Source organism: Xiphophorus maculatus, chromosome 7 (genome assembly GCF_002775205.1).
Source record: "Xiphophorus maculatus strain JP 163 A chromosome 7, X_maculatus-5.0-male, whole genome shotgun sequence".
Classification (NCBI taxonomy): Eukaryota; Metazoa; Chordata; class Actinopteri; order Cyprinodontiformes; family Poeciliidae; genus Xiphophorus; species Xiphophorus maculatus.
This window is the reverse complement of record NC_036449.1, coordinates 19,552,088-19,567,812: the sequence shown is the minus strand read 5'-3', so window position 1 is coordinate 19,567,812 and position 15,725 is coordinate 19,552,088. Positions and strand designations below refer to the sequence as shown.

General features: G+C 38.2%; 1 protein-coding gene across 5 annotated transcripts; it reads right to left on the bottom strand.

The window, feature by feature from the left end:
* Window positions 1-1,348: 1,348 nt before the first annotated feature.
* Window positions 1,349-14,653, bottom strand: LOC102229145 (serine/arginine repetitive matrix protein 2-like). Of its 5 annotated transcripts, none has more exons than XM_023336970.1 (10): window positions 14,494-14,653; window positions 11,107-11,202; window positions 10,528-10,729; window positions 9,574-9,647; window positions 7,613-9,469; window positions 7,170-7,518; window positions 6,434-6,957; window positions 5,857-6,335; window positions 5,238-5,330; window positions 1,349-3,190 (listed from the first exon to the last, which is right to left on the bottom strand). In XM_023336970.1, the coding sequence occupies exons 2-9, from the start codon at window positions 11,132-11,134 to the stop codon at window positions 5,256-5,258; spliced, it is 3,588 nt and encodes a 1,195-aa protein (XP_023192738.1). In that variant the 5' UTR covers window positions 11,135-11,202; window positions 14,494-14,653; the 3' UTR covers window positions 1,349-3,190; window positions 5,238-5,255. The 5 variants fall into 5 exon arrangements, with proteins under 5 accessions (XP_023192738.1, XP_023192740.1, XP_023192741.1 ...); XM_023336972.1 differs by having other exon boundaries at window positions 1,349-3,128; XM_023336973.1 differs by having other exon boundaries at window positions 7,170-7,515.
* Between the last annotated feature and the right edge of the window lie 1,072 nt (window positions 14,654-15,725).

The window sequence follows — 15,725 nt, the reverse complement described above, 5'->3', positions numbered from 1 at the left end:
TCTAAAAAATAAAAGGCAAAATAATAGTCTATTTCCATCAACCACCTGTGTCTTGAACTGGCCGCTCCTGCTTTAGGGAGCGTACGTTCTCCAAAGGTTGCATTGTGAGTATTGTAAATAACCTGCAGGAAACATCTATTGCATGTTCCCTGGAGGTTCTATAAAGGTTACTTTGAGAAAGTTGGAAATAATCTTTAGGGAAACCTTTTAGATTCCCCAAATGTTTGACCGTCAATGTCCTTTCAGCCATCGCTTCTGAAATTGCAGAATTTTTTTTTTCCCGGATCACTTGATTTCTGCCATGGGCCAGACTTTTTAATTGTTATTGGGCATATTACCAGAAGCAGTGATGAAATATTTCCCTATATTTACTTGAAGTATTTAAAGGTTGATTTGCTCATGCAGCCTTTCAGTAATGACACTTTATTCAACCAGACTTCTTGTAACCAATAATGTAGTTGGCCCATTACCAATTATTCATTTTCTGCACCAACTTATTCCATCATCAAAAGTTTAACATATATAAAGCGGTGTGAAAAAGTGCTTTGTCTCCCTCATTTCCTATTTTTGTCACACTTAACTGTTTTAGAACATCAAACCAATTTAAATATTAGTCAAAGACATATATCATAAAGGGAGACAGAAAATCCAGACATATTAGGCCCTGTGTGAAAAAGTAATTCCCCCATAAATTGAACTGGTTGAGCCACGCTCAGCAGCAACAACTGAAATCAATCGTTTATAACAACTGGCATGTAGTATTTTACAGTGGTGTGGAGGAATACTGGCCCACTTATATATGCAGAATTGTAATTCAGCCACATAATAATCAACATCTTCATTTAAAACTACATTTTGTGTTCACCTGTGATATACATGACCAATTGGCTTGATGTTCTGAAACACTGAAGTTAGACAAACAAGTAAAATAAATAAAATCAGGATATATACATTTCCCCACATGTAAAAACACTTTTTAAGTTTTAAGACTGGTTATAAATGTGACTGAATGGTACTTTGTCTTTCAAGTCTCTGCTGTTCTGGAAATATTTAAAGGCCTGTGCCTTGAGCAGACTGTAGCTCACAGTCTGCTCATTGATTTAGCTGGTATAAAAAATAAGCTAAAAGAATTACTTAATTTACCACCACACAAGGAAAACAGAGAAAGTGCGCCCCCTGTAGGATAAATCGACACAACTACGTTCTCTAAGCAGGATTAGGAACATTAACATACGAAAGGTCACCGACTTATGTATCTGATCAGTTTTCAAATAATTACAGCTGTTAATCAGTTAATTGGAATATTTCTAAAACATGCCCAGTAAAATGCAGCACTTAAAAGAAAAGGTTTTAATTTGTTGAGGTTTTTAATAATCATCAACACATTTATATACAAAGCAAGCAACAATATCCTGTTCAAAGAAACAAAAGTATCCTAAAATGTATTTCTTGTTTTAGTCTCATTAAAATAGCTAAAGTTTACCTCAGGAAATCAATTCAACAGTTATAAGAAGACATTTTACAGAGCAAGTATAATTAAAATTGACAAAAACAAATCTTCAGAGATAATTTTCTAGTTTACCAAACCTGGGTATGAGTGAAAAAGCTGGATGGAATTAACAATTACATGCCCCTCCGATGAAGATAATTATGAATTATGACAAGATCCTATTTTAATCAGAGTACACTTGTCCCTTACAGTTTTTATGAGCACCAAGTTTGACTTTGTTCTTCAATTATTCAATGGGGTAAACAAGAACGCACACACCATAGAGGCAGAGATAACAGCTTTTCCACATCTTAAGTGTTTGAATGATTGGGCCTGTTGGGTGTCTCAAGTTTCCACATCAGCATCTGCTTTATAATCAGTCTTTTACCGGCCACCTGAAGACAAAGGTGTTTGTATTTCTTGCACCTATTGTTGTGCCTTTAATACAAACATCTCAATACCCCGATTGTCAAAAATATTTCACAGTAACATCAGGATACCCTCAGCTTTCTGCTTTGAAGACCATAAAAAAAATAAAAATAAGCAAAAAACGAATAAAGGTAAAATTCACTACTGCTACAAACATGTATTAGAGTGAAAGTGAAATATTTGAGTAGCTCTATTTGACTGCTTGCAAACACATTTAAGAAAATGTTATTGTGAATCAGTCTTAGGTGAAGCTAAAATAACCCTAGATAAAATTTTTTTTTTTTAAAAAACGAAATTACTGAGGCTTGGGAGTTTTTAAATCATCACATCAATGTTGATCTCTTATTTCACATTTGTATCCATGACATTTATTTCAACCGTCCTATAGCACTAACTGCAATGATGCAGTCACAAAGATCTAGTATAACTCAAGGTGATGGTAGGAATTCCCGACGCATACCAAGTAGTTTGTTCCTCTAAAGTGATCATAAAAAATTTTAATCCAGAGCAAAGCTTATTCCGAAACAGACGAAGCCCAACAACGCCCAGACAAAATACCACACCAAAGATGAGATTGGCGCTGTAACCACAGATGTAATTTGCACACAACCAGGACAGTACTTAAGTTTTTTCTTCCATATTTAATATAGTAAAATGTTCTAAATAATGTGATCTTGCATCCTGTTTTTCTCTTACGTTTATAACTCAAAATTGTATGAAGACATCACAAGTGAGGATCAACTAGCTTTTAACTTATTCTGCATTATTTGATCATAAAACCAAGGGTTACAGGTAACTGAAAAGAGTATAGAAAAAAACAAGTAGTTGTCTGTTTAACACAATCCTAAAGAAAAATAAAGGTAAAACAGTTTTGGAGAAGTTCAGAACATATACAAAAGCGTTTGACCCACAGGTTCGTTTGGTTTGTTTCTTCCTCAGGTTTTCTAATGGTCTTGCCTAGGTGAGAAGCTGCACCATTGGGATGATGGTGAAAGACATCAACACAAACATACTCACTGTACAGTCATACAGCTGTGGACCTCAGTGCGTCCACTTTTCTCAGTGGCATCACAGGTGAAAGTCTGCAAGTCTCTAGCTCTTGTACAAACAAACCGTGGGAGCAGTGTCGGGCAGTCGGCGCTCCTATGTTTTATAGCTGCAACAAACGGAGCTCCTCCACTCTGTCAGATCATCTGGCTAACAGAGAGAACTGTGGGAAAGAAGGTCCTTTAGGGGATCTTACATTTTGTTTCAGTCATTAAAATGAAGTGGCTGCAAACAGAGAAAACAAAAATAGGTATATTTAACCACAGAGAAAAAAAAGATAAACACAGAATATCAGTCAGTAAAATTAATTTTAAAAAAGTTTGGAAGGATAATTGAAGCAAATAAAGGGTTATGAAGATTATGACCAGTTTTTATCCAACAACTTACTGAAAACTGCTGACATTTCTCGTTAACCTGCTAAAAGTCTTTTTATACATTCAACACAGGTTCAGGGAGTTTTAATGAGTTATCGATAAATGGCTTGACTAATCATAAATGATGAATGATTCAGAGGAGAAGACTGGCTAACAGGAAAGGAGTAACGGCAAAAAAACTAAGCCAAGGGGTAAATCTATATAGGAGAATTGTCCAATATGTACAGATAACTTGTTAATTTTTTCTCTCTTTCCTAAATAAGTGTTGAAAACAAGAACTGAAAGCTATTCGGGTGATGACTTGTGAAAATAATTCTAAATTAAGAAGTGTCCCCATTGCTGCGGAGCCGCTGATGAGCTGACAGCAAGCTTTAAAGTGTGACTGTAAAAATAAATAAATGCGTGAAGAGGTTCAGTGAGTATGAGTGAGTATATGTATATATATATATATATATATATATATATATATATATATATATATATATATATACATATATATATATATATAAATTCAAATGCTGAATATTTTTAATAATCAAAATTATTTATTGTAATACCATACAGACATCTCCAGGACATGGGGTACATCTGTTTCATTCGTTTGGTTAAGGTACACTGTAAAAATAGGATTTTCTAGATAAGAATTTGCTTTGCTGCAATCTTCCCCATTAAAGTGAAAAAAGAAAGTGCTCTCAAAATGATTTTTTTCTTTTTTCGGATCAGACAATATCAGGATGCTGCATTGGCAAATAAAAATAAGCTGTGAAAGCCATTTTTCACAGCTTTTGGAATCAACTTAACCCACTGAGGTCACTACATTATAAAATGCCTCATGCAAAGCACAAACTCTGTGTATGTGGAATGTCCTGTCACTTTTATGTAGCTCAATGTGCACGACTTGTAAAATTGCAGAAGTGAGCCATCAGTTTTACTGTGGTGCTGTTTTATGGTTTAAAACCTGTGTGTGATGCAGCTTTGTTCCACTTTATTTATTTTGCTATCATATCCTGTCTGTTAAACTACACAAGTGGGTTTACCAGTAGTTTGTAGCCGAAATAACTTGTCTGAATAATAATGTAATTCAAGTGACTGAATATATCTGTGCTGTCAGACATCAACAGACTTGTTCATTGCTGATCTGACCCCCACTCTGCAGCATTTCTTGGTGTTTAATTCATTGTAAAGCAGGTAACTGTAGTCTGAACACTCAGGACAGATTTTAATAACTGATGTGACTTCTTGTCGTTAGGCTTGTTAACCTTCATCTAGATATAAACATGTAAATACTGGTATAAATATGGGAGATTTTAAAGAATTTTAGGTATTTATTTCTTATTTATTTACCAAAGTATCAAAGTTCTTGATTCATAAGAAAAGTCACCCATCTTAAATCCGATAGAGACCCAATATAGGTAGTGTGTAGAAGAATATGAAGAACACAATGCAGACCATGAAAGAAACTTGGGCTTTGTTAATATTGAAGCAAAGCCATAGGCTGATCCTCTTCATGACACACTGTGCTGATGCAGTAATACATAAAACCACATGTAAGGCATATTGACACACATACCATAGGTGGGCCAACATTGTTGTATTAATATATTTGTTATTGGTCATTTTCTGAGCAACTGGGGGTTTATTTATTAGCCAAAACTCAAAAACTTCAACATTAGCAGAAATAAATGCTTGAACTATATCACTGTTTATATTACTCTAACATATGCATCACGTTTTTGAATAGAATTATGAATAACTTTTTACAAGTATTCAAATTTACTGATATGTACCAGTAATTTCCACTAAATTTATTGGGTTTAGGTATTGAACTTGTATCAAACTAATTTAAATGGAATATTGTTTTTTAAAGCAATGAAAAAAAAATCAGCTGAAGATTTCACCTTGTGGCCTTGATGGTTTTAACTCTCGTCATCCGACACATGGGGCTTCGCAACAGCCATCTCCTCTTTGCTATTTGCAATCATCTTGCACTTCTATAGAAACAGATCAAAAAGAAACATTGGTTAGTTCTGAAGTAAGACGAACATAATTACAATTTAAATGTTCCGAATTTTAATCTTAACTTTTCCACATTTTCCCAGTTGGTATTTCTGCTCTATGCAACACTTATTTATTAGTAATTTTAAGTACCGTATTTTCCGCACTATAAGGCGCACCTAAAAACCTTCAATTTTCTCAAAAGCTGAGAGTGCGCCTTATATAAGGACCAATATTGAGCCACAACAGGTCTCGCAACTACGGTAAGCAGCCGCCGACTTCCTTTTTCCCCGTAGAGGAAGAAGCGCACGGTGCACGCTGGGTTTTGTGTAAAGACCCTAAAATGGCTCCTATTAAGAGACACGCTTACGACGCAAAGTTTGAACTCAAGGCGATCAGTCACGCAGTAGAACACGGGAATAGAGCAGCAGCGAGAGAATTTAACATGAACGAATCAATGGTGCGGAAGTGGAGGAAGCAACAGCTGTTTATTCATTTTGTAAAACAGTTAAGCCCATTTACCTCTGTGAGTTCCTTAATGGTATGTATGTTGGCCTGCTGAGTGACTTTCCTCTTTGCTTCCTCAATGTGGTCCAGGTTTAGAGACGGAGTTGGGGGGACAAGACTAGGGGGAGGTTTATTAGTTATGGTGGGAAGAGGGGCAAGTGGTGGCATAGCGGCAAGGGCTCCCATGTTGGTCAAGGCAGCAGTCATGGTGGCTGCTGTCATACTTGCCACAGCAGCACTCATGGTGATGTTTGACATAGTGGGCATTCCAGGAATACTTGGTAAGCCCATTGGACCCATATTGGGCATATTTGGCATTCCCATGCCCATTGGAAGAGGTAACGGTAAAGGTAACGAAATTGGGGCCGGGGACGGGGTAGGGAGAGGGAGCTGGAGAATAGCTTTTGGCCGAAGACTTTCTGGAATAGGAACCCCTGCCTTGGCACACATGGCAGCAGCATTCGCCTTGGCTATTTCAAGCAACTGGTCCTTATCTGAGGAGAAAAGGAGTGAAAATGAGACAGAGGAAGGGGTAATGCAAACAAGAAGGTTGGTGCATGCAGTTTATTTATTCACAAACTAAATGTTTTACCCAGATCAGTTAGCCTTGGAGGTGTTTTGCTAGCACTGCGTCGTGATCGGGACCCTGAGCGGCGTTGCTTGCGGAGAATGACAACTGGAGAGTGACTTGGTTCCCTCTTCCATCTGTCTCGTCTGTCAAATGAACGACTGCGGAATGCTGGCCGTCTTCCTCGACCTCGTGACCTTGACCTGCGTCTGCGATCTGAGGAGCGGGACCGTGATCGCCTGTTTCTGTCTCCTGATCTGGATCTTTTCCTACGGCCTGTGGAGCGGCTTTTAGATCGCTTATTCCTATCCGGGGACTTGGACCTCCTCCTTCCCCGGGCATTCGGTGTACGAGATCGCCTCTTGCGAGCTGGAGAGCGGGATTTGGACCGGCGGTTCCTGGTGCGTGACTTGGAGCCAGAACGCTTGCGCCGTGTGGTAGAACGTGAGTGTGATCTCCGCCGTCGAGCAGGACTCCGAGATTTGGACCGCCGCTTTTTTCTTTGCAACGGAGAGACGGAGTCTTTTTTCCTAACCGGAGACTTGGACCTTAGGAAGGATAAATATTCAGAAGAATTAATAACTGCACACAATGACGCTTTCCAATGCAGACTATAAGTCAGAAATCAACTTGAGAAAGAAGGAAGACTCATCAAATTTCAATGCCTGACTTGTATTGGATATTTTTAAACCAACTGAAGACCTAATTTTGCAAAGTTAACCAACATCAAACCCCTTTTAAAAAACCTCATAATACAAACCTGGACAACTTTCTTCTGGATCCCGGCTTGGATGTCGAGCGAGAACGTTTCCGGCGATCAGCAGGTGAGCGTGACTTGGAAAGCTGCTTCTTTGGTACTTCTGGAGATGCTGAACCTGAGGAGCTTTTCTTGCTCTTTGACACAGTTTTGACTGGAGATTCCTCATCATCATCTGAGCCTTCTGAAGAATCAGAACCACCTGGGCCGCTGGCTGGCTCTTGGGAAGCAGATCTTGAACTGGGAGCAGGCAAGTTTGCAAGCTGAGTGGGCTGATCCTGCAACGTATCCGAAGGACTCTCACTTTGGGGTGCAGCGTCAGCTGCGGAAGGCAATGGTTTCAGATCACCTGCTAGATGCATACACATTGCATAATCACCTCAATATCTGAACATTTACTTCACTTAAATGTATTTATAATGTTAATAACCTAACAAAAGTTTTACCTGCTTCAAAACACGGTGTGCCATTTTCTTCAACAATTTTTTCTTCTGGTGTCTTCTCCTTGGCAGGAGGGGAAGCCTTCTTCTCTTGAAGTGGTGGGTTAGATACTGATCTTGCTGAAGATGAACTTTCAGATCTTCCATCACTAGATTCAGACCTTGACCTGGATTTAGATTTTTTTAAACCTCGAGAGGCAGATTTAGACTTTGACCTCCTTCGACTCCTTCGTGGAGATTTTGACCTCTTTTTGCTCGGCTGAGGTGATCGGTGTCTTCGAGACAAAGAGCGAGATTTTGAACGTTTTCCGGACCTTGGTGGCGAGCGATTCCTCCTTCCAGGAGATCGAGAACGTCTTCTAACTGCTGAACGGGATTTGGACCGCCGTCGTGGAGGAGGGCTTATTGATTTGGACCGTTTGCGAGGACTCCTGGATCTGGAGCGACGGCTGCGCTTAAGCACGACAATGGATCTTGAACGACTTCGTCTGCTCCTGCGGGCAGATCGAGACCGTGAGCGGCGGGATCTGGGTGGTGGTGTCCTCCTGCGCCGAGACAAGGAGCGACTCCTGGAGCGCCTGCCTCCTGCACGCCTGGCTGCTGATCTTGATCTAGAGCGACCAACAGGGCGTCTAGACCTAGAGTGAGAGCGACGGATTTTTGTGACGGAACGTGACAATGAACGTCGACCAACTGCACCACTTCGCCTTGGCGACCGGGTCCTGGAGCGCCTTTTACCTCCACGGGAACGTGACTTTGACCGTCGTCGTCTCCTTGGAGACCGAGACAGGGAAGGGGACCGCCGCCCTCCACGCTTAGGGGATCGTGACACTTTTCTTTTGGGAGATGGAGAACTTCTGCGTCGCTTTGGGGAAACAGACACAGAACTCTTCCGTCGTTTAGGAGACTTGGACTTGCTTGGAGATTTTGACGCCTTCTTCATTGGAGTGGCAGAAAGAGAGGTGGATCGGGACCGACGACTGGATCTCTTCTTCAACTTTTGGAATGGTGAGAGCGATGTTTTCTTGGTTTTAGGAGAGGGCGAGCGGGACTTGGAGTGAGAGAGCCTTTGACTCTTCTGAGGAGATGAAGGCAGCTTTTCCTTGGAGCCTGATCTAGAAGGAGTTCTTGATCGTTCTTTTGTTAATTCTTCTGGATGAACCTCAGCTTCTTGCTTGATAAGACAGGGTGACGGTGAACGGCTGGGGGCCAATTCTGACCTCTTCATTTCTAAGCTCTTAGAAGGAGACAACGGCCGGGGTGAATCAGGCTCCTTGACCTTTGCCTCTGGTACTAAACTGGTCTGATCTTTCAGGATTAGGTCATCTTTTGGAGTAGTGCCTTCCTGTTTTGGGATAATGTCAGGTAATTCCTGTACATGCATGAATTTGGCTTCTCCATAATTGCTCTCAATCTTCACCTCAACAGTGTCTGTCTGTGTTATCTCATCTTGGCCAGCAGAGGGTGATGTCTTATCCTTTTCTTTATCCTTTTCTATTTCATTGGCGCAACTATGGTTCTCTTCAGTGGAGGGGACTTCCATGTATGATATTTCTTCCTTCTTCACTTCAGGCAATTCAGGCTTTTGCATTAAGATGGGAGCAACTTGCTCCTCCCCTTGGCTGTCCTTTGGATCTGGTCGGGATGTTGGCTCCTTGAGGTCAGACGAAACAGCTGGAGAATATTTTCCATTGCCAGCTGTTTTACCTCCTTCACCTTCAGAGTCAGAACCTGAAGCTGAGCTGCTGTCAGATGGCGAGCGGGATGATTTTTTTTCTTGCTTTTCATCTTTCTTTCTCTTCTTTTTTTTCTTTTTGGCAGCTTGTCTTTTATGTTTCTTAGATTTTGAGCCTCCATCTGTATCTACACAATGGGAAAGAAATAGTCACAGTTAATATTACCAAAGGTATTTATTGCATTACTTTTAAAAAAGACACAAATTATGGTTGTGTGTCACTTCCATTTACCTGTAACTGCATCTTTTCTTTTCTCCTCTTTCAGTCCTGTGTTTTCAGTTCCAGCTGCTGCTGCCAATCTAGCACTAGAGCAAAAAATGGATCCAATTTACTTCCCATGTCTAAAACACTGAATAATTGTGGACATGAGCAAAGTAGGATGTTTGCTCATGTTGAAATAAAAATGTTCTAAACATTATTTTTATTTTGAGAATATTACAATATGAACCCATAGTATAATCCAGTTCCTGAGTAGGAATCAGATCAATAAATAAAACTCAAATTTATCCCTTTTTATAAAACATTTCTATTCTCTATCTGTTATCACAATGGATCACTGTTTACATGTCCACTGACATTTCTATTATATTTGAGGGAGTCCCAAATATGATGAGATTTTGTTGGTTTATTCTTCATTGTATAGGTAATTTTCTGTAATTGGTTGGAGATCATTTCGGCAATCATTTACTTATTTGGGGTCTTTTTTCCAACAGCATACTTAAATATATAAAACTTTGTTTTAGTTTAAGCGTTGTCAACTGTGGAATGCAGGGTACTATAACTGTGAAACATTTTAAATAGACAGGGACAGGAAGAATTTTAATCTTGAATATGTATTAACTTGATGCCATACAGTAGCCATATTTGGCACCATCAGATTTGTTTGTTGTTTTTTTAAGGCTCTTCTTTTGACTACTGAGGACAGGCACCAGTCCTCCAGCACAAATTAAACCCCAGGAATCAACAGTAATGCAAAAACTTACAAGTAAATTGTTATAGTTAACAAAATGAATGTTTAAAAGCTAGGACAGCAATGTGAACATTAAATATATGCGTTTTATTACCAAAATGTAATCAAGAAATGTTGTTTGGGTTCAGTTTATCAGGACTTAATAAATTACTTTGCTTCAGAGTTAAGATTTTATTTAAAATATTTAATGGAAAAAATATCTATTTTTGTCTGACCTGGCTCTAGTGGTCCTTCTTGGTGGAGGTGGAGGCTCTACATCCGACTCTGCGCCAGATTCTGAACTGCTCTCCTTCTCGCCTTTTCTCCTCCTCTTCTTCTTTTTGCTTTTGTGTTTTCTGTGCTTCTTGTTTTTCTTGTGGGGCGCCTCAGTAGCTTCCTTGACATTCACGTCATCTTTCTCAGGCACTTCATCCTCACCTGTACACATTTGTAGTAACAAGTATTTTAGTTACACAACTCTTTTTAAAATCCACAACAAAATACAGGGTAAATCATCAGGAGATTATGCCGAGATTGTCTTGGCAGTGACCAAAGTGGTTCATGTCCAGTAATCAACCAATGTTTCTTAAATGGCAATCCAAATGATCCTTTCAAGAAATTATAACAGAATTGAATCAAAGAGCACACAAACAGGCATCTGCCTAATAGGAGATTTTCCAGACGTAATTAAAAAACATATTTTTAGACAAAATAAAATGTAGCATATAAAAACGTCTACGTAAATTAAAAAAAGATTAAAAGAAATGAAGGCAACACTGGTCAAGTACAGATTTGGAGCGCTACGCATTATGTACCTGATGGAACGTCCACTGCACTTTCCATTACGGCAGCACAGAAATGTGGTAAAGAGCTCTCTTAGTGATGCTGGAGTGGATCTCTCTCAATGAATGCTGTGGGGAAAAAAACAAAGGTAATAAAATCTAAAGATACATTATAACTAAATATCACTTATGCATTTAACTCAAGCATATCATTGGTGTAAGCAGAGCAGTGCTTGTCTCTCAGTTGGCTAACATTTATTTAAACCTACATATGAGCCAAAAATTAAATCAACCTATTAGCTAAACCACAGACAGTTTTAGAAACCCTGAAAACACCAACACAGAGAATCTCAGTCAAAAACAAATTAAAACAACCCTGGAAAAAAGTTGAGCATGAAGGTTTTCAACACAAAGAAAAAAGAATTCCACTTTAAAATCCTTTTCAAAGAGTTATGTAAGAAAAATAAAACATCTGCATAATCTGCCAGCATTTCTCCTGCCTTAGATTCGACAAAACTGGTAATCTCTCAGCAAGGTAGCTACAAAATATAAGCAGATGGCTTTGACAAAGTAATATTTGAACATCATTCAATTATTTGGTTTTTAACTATAATGAAAAACAAAATAATCAAAGAGGTGTCCTGAATGATTCAAACACTGGCACATTCATGTCGTCTCCATGCTGATTTTGCTGCTTTGTCCATTTTTCACAAGCAATTCCTCTCTCTTAGTAACACAGGCTTTGCTAGATTAATAAGAACAATAAAGTAACTACAATGACCAACTGGTTCGGCAATTTCCACTTTCAAAAAACTAATCTAGTACAAATTAAATTATAAAGAAAGATATAAACGAATTCTCTGAAGAGGTACAGTGTCTTCCATAGAACAGTACAATATAATCATTACTACCAAATATTTCAAACATTGGCTCAACAGAGTAACTCTTAAAACAAAAACAGAGCTGTGGAAAAAGTATTTACCCCCTTGCTTTGCTTTTCTGCCCCACTTAAAGGTTTCAGGTCATCAAATGTTAATATCAGACAAATACATCCAGAATAATTAAACTAATCAGTTTCAAATGATGCTTTCATTTATTAAAGAAATAAAGCTATCCAAGTCAACCTGGCCCAATGTGAAAAAGTAATTACCCTATAAGGGTGGAACAACCCTACCCTTTGACTGCCATCAAATGTGTGTGATATCTGGCTTTGAGTCTTTTACTCAAGAATTTTTGGTCCACTCTGCTTTGCACAACTGTTTCACAATTAAATTAGAGTTTTCCAACATGAATGGCCTATTTCGCTCACAGCATCACAATCGTATTTAAGTCTGTGCTTTACTGAGTAATTCAGAGATGATCTGCTTTGGATCATTGACTTGTTGCAGAACTCTAGTGTTCTGAACAAACTGATTCATTTATAACAGTTTTGATTATTCATGTTTGTAATCTATCATTCACCCTCAGTTGATTTTTCTTGTGAGGTAACTGATCCGAATGAGTAAAACTAATCATGTTGATTAGTTTTACTCATTGATTAATGATACAAAAACTTTAAAAAAAAAAAAAAAAAAATCTGTACACTTTTTTTTTTTTAATGAACTACCTTTCTATTATTCTGAGTGTAAAAGGCTGATGGTTCTCCTATACCTCAAGACCATCACACTACCACGACCATGTTTGAATATAGGTATGACCGATGTCCTTTTTCTAAAAGTTCGTGTTTTACGTGAGTCCTCCACTTACCAAAAAGTTTCACTGTTGTCTCACCAGTAACACAGAATATGTTTCCCCAGTCTAAAAGAACTATCAAGATATTTTTGGCTGGTTGGTGATGACCTCTCGATTTAATTTTGATAGACCAACCATTCCTCGGAAGGTTTCTCGCTGTTTCTTATATTCTCTATTTGAGAATAATATTTCACACTGCGTCTCAAAGCCTTAGAAATGCCTTTATAAAACTTTCTAGACTTATGCTAATGACTACTTCTCATTAGTTCTTGAACTCCTTGCAAAAAGTGTACTTTTTGCTGCCCAACAGGTTGTGTTTAAGATATTTATTGATTCTTCAAATCTAACAGTGGGGAAAAAGGTTGTTCATCATATTATATTCATAATTATTACGGAGTGTGATTACTTTCTCACACAAGGTCAGACTGTTTAGATTAACTTTTAATAAATAAATCATACACACCCTGCTTGTAGTATCTACTTATAATAAATTTGCCCGATATTAAAAATAGTTTTTCTTTAAGTGTAACCAAATATACAAAACAGAAGATATCTTTAAGGGGGTAAATAAATACTTATTCACAGAACTACATACTGAGATATTTAGAATATGCTTTGTAAATTATTGCCAGTTATTGTCATTTTTATTTAACAAAATGTACATTTGAATAGAAATGTTAGTATTTACATACATCAAGTGTCCTTGAATTTCAATGTTTGAACTACTGTAATTGTCTTATTTTTTAACCAACTACCATAATCTTGGAGTCCTTTAAAAGTTATTTCAATGCGTTTTAACATGATCTTTGGTTGTTTTTGTTTTGTGAAACAACTCTTGAAAATAAAGTTAAGAAAGTAATTTAAACATTTCATATAGTGGGATTTTTTTTTTAATTGCTCTAAAAACACTTATTTAAAAAAGAATACTAATAACAGCACCACACAAACAAGGATGTAGTCACCAACATGATCTTGAGTATAAACCACCATTAGCGGCATGTAGTACATATCTGCTGTAGAGTGCGTATCATACAAATCACAAGAAGTCAAACTACGCTTGCAAAACGGTACTAAAGAACCAAACAAAAAACAATTCACGCCATATATTAATAGCCCTTAATGGATGGTACTTGATGAAATAATGTCCAAACAGGCGACATAATATTAAATCCACAAGAAGCTTTTTTTATATTTTTAATGAATGAATCCGACTAATTCAGTTAATTCATTCACAACGTAAAATGTTATCAGATGAAACCTGACTAAGTACTGATTTGCAGCAACCAAAAAGCTGCGTTGAAAGCGGAGCTAAATTTGAACAAAGTTCTGCACATCGCCATCCCGTAAACACGTTAGATAACGTTGACCAGTGTCAGGCCTACAATGCCCTGACTAACATTCATCCACATATGGTAGCCGATGGCTTTGGCTAGTCAACTCAAACTGATCCGTAAGAATAAAATACGCCATATTTGAAAAGTTCTGAAAACTGTTTAAAACATTTATAAAATTATTAGCCCCAAGAGCCAAATATCGTCCTTGCAGGAAGATGCGGCCTCACACACCGACAACGCACTAGCAGCTCAAACCTTGAAGCTAATGTAGCTGCTAAACATTTAGCTGCAAGTGATGTCAACAAAGCAAAGCTGTTCCTTTGTCAGAGTTTTTAACTGTACAGCGCATATTTACCGGGTTTACGTTAAATGGCTCCGGTTCGTGTAGAGAAAAAGGCAGACGAGTACTGCGCTGAATTGTGCGAAATCAAGCAGTTGTTGAATATGCTAACCGTTAACGTTAGCTTGCTCTCTGCTCCGCCATGATGGAGAAAGGTATCCCAGCATGCCATGGTGCGCGGTTTGAATGACTGCGTCACTGTTTCCCAGGCAACACCACAGTAAACCAGTGACTCTGAAAAGCCGCTGTTTTTAGGTTGTAAATGGGACCGCTTGGACTACCTTTAGTGGTTCTCAGAAGATTTAGTGTCAATTATTTGCCAAGTTAACTGTGTTTTTTGTGCTTGACAGCGGACCATGAGCAAATGTTTGTGACCAAGTATGCTGTATCATTTAGTCCAAACTTGGACCTGAGTAAGATCAAAATAAAAATTCAATACAATTCATTTTAAGAATACTTAATTAATACGAGGGGGAAATTACATGTTGTTGTGACCCTTTTTTCCTCAAAGAGTTGCTAATGGGGATGGGCAGGAAAGCTCTCGTGTATTACAACAACTCAGAGGAAGCCTCTGACTGAAGATGCTGTTGTTTTATTGAGAAGGATGCTCAGAGTTGTCTGTAATTGTCTTGATTTTATGATTAATCCTTTTTTGCACAATAATCTGCAGATGTTCCAGAGAAGTCCCCAAAACAGAACCAGCCTTATTTATCAACCTTTATAGCTCTCTAGTTCTGACACTTTTGCCTCAGTCAGTGATGGCAAAAGAGATTTCCCTTACACAACAAACTTTTAAAAGATATACAGCAAATACTGAAGTACCTACATCTGTTCTCTCCCTTCTTGTAGACAGCTTAAAGGCTGTTCAATACTTCATGCACCTGATGACAGCAGTCATTAAAATATTTCTGCAGATGGCAGGAATCTGTTTTGTACTGGAAGTCTGAGGTGTACAAAGTGGAAAGGAATGGTGAGCACAGTCCTCTGAGTTTTTTCTGTGCAGCTGACCATGTGATTAGACTCATGACTCTTTTTCTTCAACCCATAAAATACTCTTAGACCAGTGCCTCTGTATTTTTTTGCATGTCTTCTGTCTTCTCAAACTCCCAGTCAGTCCTCTTTACACTGCTGGCTGTCTTTCCTTATTAAAATTATTCTACATCTCAAAGAGAGTTGTTCCATTCCACTGCTGACATGTGCTTGCTCTGAGATTGCTGCAAAATCAAAGAGTCTTTCTTAGATTTTTA